This window comes from Bos indicus, chromosome 28 (genome assembly GCF_029378745.1).
Source record: "Bos indicus isolate NIAB-ARS_2022 breed Sahiwal x Tharparkar chromosome 28, NIAB-ARS_B.indTharparkar_mat_pri_1.0, whole genome shotgun sequence".
In the NCBI taxonomy this organism is placed as follows: domain Eukaryota; kingdom Metazoa; phylum Chordata; class Mammalia; order Artiodactyla; family Bovidae; genus Bos; species Bos indicus.
Genome location: NC_091787.1, coordinates 42,656,947 through 42,666,898, shown reverse-complemented (window position 1 = coordinate 42,666,898; position 9,952 = coordinate 42,656,947). Strand labels below are relative to the sequence as shown.

The 9,952-nt window shown below is 43.9% G+C and overlaps 1 protein-coding gene across 2 annotated transcripts in view; it reads left to right on the top strand.

The window, feature by feature from the left end:
* The first annotated feature begins 2,301 nt into the window (after positions 1 to 2,301).
* The window catches only part of PTPN20 (protein tyrosine phosphatase non-receptor type 20), a 124,470-nt gene continuing 116,819 nt past the window's right edge, over positions 2,302 to 9,952 (top strand). For both annotated transcript variants that reach the window (XM_070782238.1, XM_070782237.1), the window contains exon 1: positions 2,302 to 2,620. In XM_070782238.1, coding sequence (XP_070638339.1) covers positions 2,614 to 2,620 — 7 coding nt within the window. In that variant the 5' untranslated portion in view covers positions 2,302 to 2,613. The remainder of the gene's footprint in view (positions 2,621 to 9,952) is intronic.

The window sequence follows — 9,952 nt, the reverse complement described above, 5'->3', positions numbered from 1 at the left end:
TATGGGGCATTGACCATGTGCCAGGCCCAGGAACTAGGCAGCTGGGAATCCAGAACGAGGTAAGTGCATGTTCTTCGGCTTTTTAAATAAACTAGTGTTCAGCTTCCACTGGGATTTTTATTGGCCTTGTACTTTCCACAATTTATTTTTATAGAGTCTTTTATGTGAAGTATCTCAAGACTGAACAGAGAGATAGAAACACACAGAAAAGGCCCGCAGCTTCTTCCAAGCTCACAGTCCCCATTGACTCACACTTGGTGGTGCTGGGTGTGAAGAGCACCATCCAAAAATAAACCAGGCTGTAAAGTAGAGGTCTGTACCACGGGGAGCCTGTGGAAGGGCAGTGTGGCTGAAATGATTTGTTTTTTTTGGTCAGCGTTGCTTGTTCTTAATTATCTGCTCTTCCCTGGCCCCAAGAAAGGTTTAGAAAACCCTGAACTTGAACATGGGCCTTAGGGGCTGTGAAGACATGACTTTGGGTCCTGAGGTTCTGGGTGCAAGCTGTTTACTGGAATCTGGGAGGCCCTCAAGGGTCCTTTCTGACTGTGTCTGGAGACTCACAGCTTGAGATGAGTGGCCATTTGGGCAGTAAATTCTTGCACTTGAAAGGAGCAGATGGGTCTTAGCTCAGGGGAGAGCAGAGTATGCCTGGCTCTCAGAGTTCATCCTGAGGGAGTCTGGGTGCTCAGACCAGGGTCAGGAAGGCAGACAGAGGTTCCAGAATCTGCATCACCTCTGTGCTGCTCACTGCTGCTACACTAGTTGAGCTTCTGAGGGATCCACAGTGGACCTGGAACTGAGCAGGGTATGAAAAGATAGTATCTGGGGGCAGCAGGGAGGGGACAACCAAGCTGTTGCTCTGCAATTGTCCACGGAGTTGGACAACCAACTCCTCAGTCAGGCTAGAAAGGGGACCTCTCAGTAGCAAAGGAGGAACTTAAATCTTGGCCTGCAAGACTCCTTGTAATACTTGTGATAGCAAGACTGCCAAAGAATGGCAGACATTTTGATGAAAAACTAACTTTATAATTCTTCAAATTTTTCACTGGTGAAAACAGAAGCAGCCTCTTGGGTATGTAACCACTGGGAATAGGATATGGTTTAAGAGAAAGCTGAGGGACAGGATGAGACCTCGGGGACCACTTCCACCAAGTGGTCATTCAGTCTCCATTCAGTGATTTCCCTATGCCATGCGTGACACTTCTCTCTGTGTTTCCCCATGACAGCCATATAATATGTAGGAACACATCAATAGAACATTCTGATTCATCTGTGCTGCTCAGATTTGTGAAACAGTGATGGTGCGCAGACTTTTGGCATTAGACACTAGGAGAAACAACAGAAACACCAACAGGAGCCCATCTTTTAAGGAGGAATCCTATCCTGAGATTGGAGGGATGGCCAGGCCTCTGGTGGAGAGTAGGCAGCTGTTGTGACTCACCAAGCAGGAAATTGACCCCTATGCCGGGACAGAGGGTGACCGGTTTTGCTCAATTCCAGCTCAGTTCAATGATATGGCTCCCTTGGATCAGGCTGTGGGCTAAGTGAGGCAGGTCTCATCATGCCTTAAGGAACTAGGTTCACTAGAGTGGCTCTGGTCAGGACCAAATGAAGAGAGGTGCTCTTGTTAGGATAAAACAATTCCGGCTTGTAGTACTGAGACAATGTCTATACGTTGAATTCCCCCTACACTGACCACCCTAGCTGAAACTGTCTCACTCGACTTAGCAGCTAAATGACCTCGCATTCTGGCACAGGCTAGTGACTCCTTTTCCAATAGTCTATCCTGTCGGAAGTGCCTAAACACTACCTTCCTTATCCTGACACTGCAAACCAGCACCCTATCCTGGCTCCTCTCCAACTCAGTAGGAAACTTAGGGGCAGGTGTGAACCAGGCGGTCACCCCCAGAGAACACAGTCCTCAGTGGTTCAGTGGATGTGGGCATAGTTCAGAGAGTTGCTGGCATTGGGAAGGAGCATACACAGGGGAGCGGACCAGGGACCACAGGAAATCCATCACCGGGTCCGCGGTGATCGCGGCAGTGCTTCGGAAGGCCAGCAGAGGGAAGCACTTCTAGCAGAGGCTCTGGAGCAGGGCGAGGCTCCGTGCGCAGGCCCACGGGAACCTCCAGGATTGGATGGCACCGATCTCGCCCGGCCGGAGAGCTCCCGCGTGAACCCAACTGGCAAGGGAGGGGGCTGGAGGCTGGCGGGCGGGGCGGTTGGGGCCAGGCTGGGCGGGGTATGATCCAGGTGAGGACAGGTAGTGGGGGCCAGGTGGGACATGGGGGAGGGCAGAGGGGCTGCTGCACAGGAGCGTGAGAGGGCTGACTTGGGTCCAGCCAATGGTCTTGAGAGGAAGATGCCACTGGTGCCCACTGAAGAGTGGACTGTGGCCCCAGAGAGGTCTTTGGGCTGGATTCGGGCAGGCCCTGGGCAAAGTGAGGTCAGAGTCCGCTGAATCCTTGGGGGAAGATAGCCTGGGCAGTGTGATGCCCAGCTGTGCTGTGACATGTGTCATGGGTCCTGTGTGTCACAGGTTTGGGGCAGGAGTCACGTTGGTTCTGTGGTAAAGAAAGGCGTTGAACTCTCGCTGACGAGCATGGAACTGCTATGATTGGTAAGAAGCCATAATCGGGTCTTATGACACAGTTTCTGCTCCCTGGGCTGGGCAGGTTTGGAGGCCAAGCGCTCCATTCTCACTCAAGGACTAGTGAGGCTTGTAGGACTTAGAGAGAAACAGAGCATTAATTCATGATTAATTCCAAGGTATTTTTGAACACCTCCTGTGTGCTAGGACTTGCCTTCATAGAATTATATTCCAGGTGGGAGAGAGCCACTCAAGGCTGAGTTTTGGGCTTTTGCCTTGCTATTTAATGAGATGGGAGAATGCTGTAGGTGGATGGAATCAAAGATTGTTTTGAATATATTATGTTGAGACTCCTAATAGGTTTTTCCCCAACATACAACATAGGAACAATATACTTGGAAAGAATTTTACAGTGAATTTTACATTGAATATGCTTACCACCTAGACCCTACTATTAATATTTAGCTATGCTTGTTTTTCATCTCTACATCACTCTATCTGTCAATCACCTGGTATATTTTTTTTTTCATTGTGGTAAAACATATGTAATATAAACCACCTAGTCAACTTTTAAGGTGGTATGTCAAATATGCCATTGGAAATTTGAGTCTAAAGTCCTAGGGGATTTTAGGGCTAGAATCGGTCTTTGGAATCATTACCACATAGGTGGGATTTAAATTAAAGGACTAGGTGAGACCACCTAGGTTGGGAGTGTACATAGAGAAGAGGAAGGGAAGCTGGAGGGAGATGGTGGCCATCCACGGTGAATATGCAAGAATAGTTTGGCACTTAAGAGGATTTTCATCATTTTAAGAAGAAAAACTTTGGTAGAATAGAGGGGTCTTAAAGTCAAGTGGAATTTTCTTTTAAGATAAGGGAAACTAGAATATGTTTATGTGCTGCTGCTGCTAAGTTGCTTCAGTCGTGTCCAACTCTGTGCGACCCCATGGACTCAGCCTACCAGGCTTCTCCATCCCTGGGATTATCCAGGCAAGAACACTGGAGTGGGTTGCCATTTCCTTCTCCAGTGCATGAAAGTGAAAAGTGAAAGTGAGGTCGCTCAGTCACATCCGACTCTTAGCGACCCCATAGACTGCAGCCCACCAGGTGCCCCCGTCCATGGGATTTTCCAGACAAGAGGACTGGAGTGGGGTGCCATTGCTTCTCCGTTTATGTGCTGCTGCTGCTAAGTCGCTTCAGTCGTGTCTGACTCTGTGTGAGCCCAGAGATGGCAGCCCACCAGGCTCCCCCGTCCCTGGGATTCTCCAGGCAAGAACACTGGAGTGGGTTGCCATTTCCTTCTCCAATGCATGAAAGTGAAAAGTGAAAGTGAAGTCGCTCCGTCGTGTCCGACTCCTATGGACCCCATGGACTGCAGCCTACCAGGCTCCTCCATCCATGGGATTTTCCAGGCAAGAGTACTGGAGTGGGGTGCCATTGCGTGGGATTGAATTCATAGAAAGGGGAACAGATGAGATGCAGATGAGAAAGGGGAACGTTTCAGGGGAAGTACTTGAATACCTCAGAGAGGAGACCCCAGTGCTGGTGAGCAGTTGGCTTTGAAATGAATAGGAAAATACATTCCATCGTATCTAGAGGGGAAGCTGAGGAAAGTACAGATGCAGACAGGTGGTAGAGGCACAATCTATGAAGGCAGCCACCGGCTGAGAGTAAGGGCAGCAGGGGAGAGGAGAAGAGGCGTTAGGAGATACATGTGACGTAGCCCTTCTGGAGAGTGGGAAACTGAACTAAGGGAAATGGAATTGGATTGCTAGGCAGCGCTGAGTGCCTGTTTGGGATGTGTATTCATGAACTTAAAAGTGAGATTAACCCAGTGGGGTTGTTGGCTTCCTGTGGGTGGGAAAAGTGTTGTGAAGATTAGGTGAGGTAATACATGGAAAACGTTTAGTATGGTCGCAAGCATATGGTGACTGTTACCTGTTTGAGTCCTTACTTTGTTTTTCTTTTGTTTATACAAATGTGACTGAGGAAAACGACATTTACCACCAGAGGGGAATCTTCTCCTGTGACATATTCTCTAACCAACGTCCACCACAGTCTGCAGCTACTTGAAAGTGTAGCTCCTGGTGTGGTTACATTTATACAACTTGATACTTGAGCATGTTTTTCTAAAAACAGCCAAACTGTAGCAAATAGAGCTTTCCATTTTCAGACCAACTCATAACCTTGGACTGGAGGGGCTGGGGGTTTTCCTCAGTGACAGTGTAAGATTTTGTGAATGTCTGTTATTACTTGTTCTATTGGCTCTGCTGTAATGGGAATCCACAGATCTAAGATCAGCAGGGAAAATGTTCAGCCTCATAGGTTGTAATTTCTCCCTGACTGCTTGGGCTGTATTATGATACAGATAATAATAATGGCTGACCCTGACAGCTCTTAAAAGTGCCGGGCACTGTCTAGAAGCACATTATATGCATAGTCTTGTTGAATTGTCACCTCAACTCAACGAGGCGGGTACTATTATCATCTCTATTTTTCAGATGCAAAAGTAGGCTCAGAGGCGTTAAGTAACTTGCCCTGGGTACACATGGTCTGACATCTAGTTTCTGCTGCAGACTTCAACTTTTTTTTTTTTCTAAGAACTTAGCCATCACTCATCTATACCATACTAGTGGAGTAGACAAGATAATGGACTGAAGCAGGTTGACTGGTTTCAGAAACTGCTACCAATTAGCTATGTGACTTTGGGCAAAATATTTAACCTCTGTTCCTTTTTTTGTTTTTATCCATGAAATAAGAATAATAATAATACCTATCTATAAGGTTCTTGTGAGGATCACATGAATTAATATACTTAATAAACTTAAATTAATGCCTGGTAGCGCAGCCATGGTGGTGTGTGTACTGACTGACACCCCTAAAATCATTTTCTGAGGTTTCTGCTGCTGGATTTAGGTTGAGCTTGGAAATGCTCTTAACTCAGGGATCATCTTTGTTTTCCCTACTTTTATGACCTCTCCGAGGGAAGCAAACATATCAGTTTTCTTCTCAGTGCAGAGAACAACTTGGATTTCATTCAGATTCATCTGACCAGTGATATTCATTTAATTTGTCCTGGCATTGCAATACTATTTAGAGGGAAATAAAGCTTGGGGAGTAATGTGATTCCATTTTGTCCTCACCAGATCGGCAGCCTCTCACGGGGGTTTGGTCAGAAAGGACAGTGGAGTATATAGCTAGCGCTGGGCACAGTGTGTGGTAAATGATTGGGTCAAGGGGCATCACAGGAACATGTTCTGAAAAGATCTGTAAAATCAAGACCTACTGTGATGTGTCACTTCATCTGCTGACTAAGAGCCACTGAGCAGGCTTGGCACAGGAGGCCAGTGAAAGTCCTAAAGGATGTTTTCTGGTGGACAACAGGGAGACTGAATGCATGGCATAAAGTAAAGGTTCCCAGTGGGTCTGCACCAGAATAATTGGGGGAGTTTTATGAAGCTTTGCAAAATGATAGGCTTTACATCCACAGATTCTGAATCAGTAAGTCATGATGGGGTTCTGGACTCAATCTGTTTTTTAAGAGCTCCCTGAATGATTCTTATGTGCAGTTAGCATGGGATATCATTAATGCAAATCAGTGCTTTTCAGTCCTGTGTTTTAAAATCACTGTTGAGTTAAACTTTTTTAAAAATATTGATGTTCTAGACTCACCCCAGAGATTCTAAGTCAGTTGACTTGGGCCAAGTGATATTAAAAAAAAAAAAAAAAAAAAAGTCTTCTTAGGTAATTAACCTACAGCCAGGTTTGAGAATCACGTGGCCTCAGACATCATCTTATCAGGAGAGTAAAAAAGTTTGTATTTCTAAATGTGCCCAATGCAGATGTTCAATTTAATAATCAAGTAAGAAAGAAAAATACGAATTGATGATTGTTGTTCTGTTGCTGCGTTGTGTCTGACTCTTTGAGACCTCATGGACCGCAGCCCACTAGGCTTCCCTGTGTTTCACCATCTCCCGGAGTTTGCTAAAACTCACATCCATTGAGTCGGCGATGCCATCGCACCACCGCATCCTCTGTTGCCCCTTCTCCTCCTGCCCTCAGTGTTTCCCAGCAACAGGGTCTTTTCTAATGAGTTGACTCTTCACATCAGGTAGTCAAAGTATTGGAACTTCAGCTTCAGCATCAATCCTTCCAAAAATTATTCAGGGTTGATTTCCTTTAGGATTGACTGGTTTGATCTCCTTGCAGTCCAAGGAACTCTCAAGAGTCTTCTTTAGCACCACAGTTTGAAAGCAACAATTCTTCAGCGCTCAACCTTCTTTATGGTCTAACTTTCACATCCATATATGACTGCTGGAAAAACCGTAGCTTTGACTATATGGACCTTTGTTGGCAAAGTGATGTTAACTGCTTTTTAATATGCTGCTTAGGTTTTTCATAGTTTTTCTTCTAAGGAGCAAGTGTCTTTAACTTCATGGCTTCAGGCACTGTCTGAAATAAGTTAATGATTGAATTAGCATTTATCACCGGGCAGTGAAGATTTCATCAAGTTTTCCCTGGGGAGGAGAATGATCATTTACTGAGAACTTTATCTGTAGTCTTAGTTTTAGACAGTGACTCCGGGAAGTGTGTATTATTTCCACTTTGTAGGTGAGAATTTTGGGGCAAAGGGAAGTTAAGTGACTTGTCCCAGATTTACACCCAGATGCAGGCAGCTCTGTGGTTTAGGCTCCGTTTCCTCAGTGGTTCCCAACTTGATCTGGTGTAGGGATCGGCACTTTGCAAAGCTCTCCAGGTAATTCTGACACGCAGCTGAAGTTAATGGCCTCTTCATGGAGCCTTCTGGTGGTCTGCATTCATCTTCTTTTATAACAGCATGTCATCCTCTGTAGGGTACAGTCTAACCGCATGTCGTCCTCTGTAGGGTACAGTCTAACCGCATGTTGTCCTCTGTAGGGTACAGTCTAACAGCATGTCGTCCTCTGTAGGGTACAGTCTAACCGCATGTCGTCCTCTGTAGGGTACAGTCTAACAGCATGTCGTCCTCTATAGGGTACAGTCTAACAGCATGTCGTCCTCTGTAGGGTACAGTCTAACCGCATGTCGTCCTCTGTGCTCTGTGACTGGCTCCTTCCCCCACACGTTCACTTATCTTAGTGTCCTTTCTTTTCTTTCCTGCCTCTTAATAAATATGTTTTGAGTGCCCAGTTTGTGCCATCTTTCTTGGTGCGGAGATGACAAAAATGGTAACAAGACTGACCAAGTCACCAGCCTCATGGTCCTTATATTGACTGAGATACACAGTAAACATATAAGCAGATAAATTTTGACTTATTCCATACATACGTAAGCAAATTTTAAGGTAATGACAGGTGCTTCTAAGGAAAATAAACAGGGTAATAAGTGATCCAGGCAGCAGTAATGAGCATTCCAGTTGCTTCACATTGTTGCCAAAACTACTTTATATTGTTTTGTGTGCGTATGTTTCATTTCAGCCATTCTAAAAATAGGTATGTGGTGATATCTTAGTATTGTTTTCTTTTGCATTTTTCTGTTGGCCAAATGCAAAAGAAAACAATACTAAGATATCACCACATACCTATTTTTATAGGTGATGAGCATCTTTTCATCTGTTTGTGTACCATTTGTGTTTTTACTTTGTAAAAAAAATTATTTTTTTGAAATTTTTTGCCCATTTGAAAAAGCATTGTGTTGATTTTCTTTTTGAGTTGTAAAACTTCTTATATGTTTGGGATATGTTCTTTTTCTAAAATTCCCCTCTTTTCTTTCCAACCCCTTTACTAGAATTGCCTTTAACATCTGTATTTATATATTTTAATTTTAAAAAATTAAATTCTTTTTTTTTTTTGACCATGCCACACAACATGTATGACCTGGTTCCCTGACAAGGCATTGAACCCGGGTGCCCTGCATTGGGAGCTGGAGTCTTAGCCACTGCACTACCAGGGAAATCCCTAACATTTGTATTTGCGTCAATAGTGTTTTTACAGCAATCTAAGTTCTTTCTGTACCTCAGAACTCTTCCATCTTCTACCCATTACCTAATTCCACATTTTTAGGTAATTATTACATCAGCACAACATTCTGGTGTCAGAATATATATTAGTTTCTTAGGTTTTCCATAACAGAATTCTACAAACTGGATGATTTAAAAAAAGAAAAATACATTCTTTCACATTTGGAGGCAAAATTCTGAAATTAAGTTGTCAGCAAGCCTTGCTGGCTTTAAAGTCTCTATGAGAGAATCTTTCCTTGCCTCCCTCTTTTCATGATTGCCAGTAATCTTTGAGTTCCTTGGTTTGTAGACATTTGACTCCAATTTTTGCCTCTGTTATCGCATGGATTTCTTCCTCTGTATCTGTGTCCAAATTTCACTCGTCTTTTAAGGATATCAGTCATTGGGTTAGAAACTCATCCTCACCTGGGTATACCTGGAAATGCCCTATAAATTCACATTCACGGAGACTGGAGGTTAGGACTTTAAAATAGCTCTTTAAAGGACACAGTCACATAGGAGAAATCCAGATGACCTTGGTTTTGGCAATGAATTTTTTAGACACAACACCAAAAGAAAGAAGAAAAAACTTACAGACTGGACTTTATTAAAATTAAAAATTTCTGTGAAAGATATTGTTAAGAAAATAAAGACAAGTTGTACACTAGGAGAGAATGTTTGCAAAACACATATCTGATAAAGGCCTTATCATAGAGGTGGAATCATACAGCCAATCTGGAATCATACGTTTTCAGACTGGCTTTTTTTCCCAGAGCAACATTCACTTAAGATTCCTCCATATCTATTTCTGGCTAGATAGCTTATTTCTTTTTATCATTGAATAATATTTCATTGTGGATATACCATAGTTTATCCATTCCACTGTTGAATCACATCTTGATTACTTCCAGTTTTTGCTGATTATGAATAAACCAACTACATTCACTTGAACGCATGTTTTTGTGTGGACATAGTTGCAGATCAGTTGGGTAAATACCTAGGAGAACGATTGCTGGTCATACGGCAACACTGTTTCAAGCTTTATAAGGATCTGCTAAATAGTCTTCTAGAGTGACTGTAATTTTGTGTTCTCAGCAGTGAGTCCGCATTCTTGCCAGCATTTAATATTGTCACGTTTTTGAATTTTAACCATTCTGATAGTTAGCTCTTAACCTCTTATTGTAGTTTTATTTTGCAGTTCTCTAGGGGTGATGGACAGGGAGGCCTGGCATGCTGCCATTCATGGGGTCGCAAAGAGTCGGACACGACTGAGCAACTGAGCTGAACTGAACTGAGTGACATGTGCTGTTGAGCGTCTTTTCATATGCTGGTTTGCCATTTGTACCTTTTTTTTTTGGCCATACCGAGTGTCATATGGGGTCTTA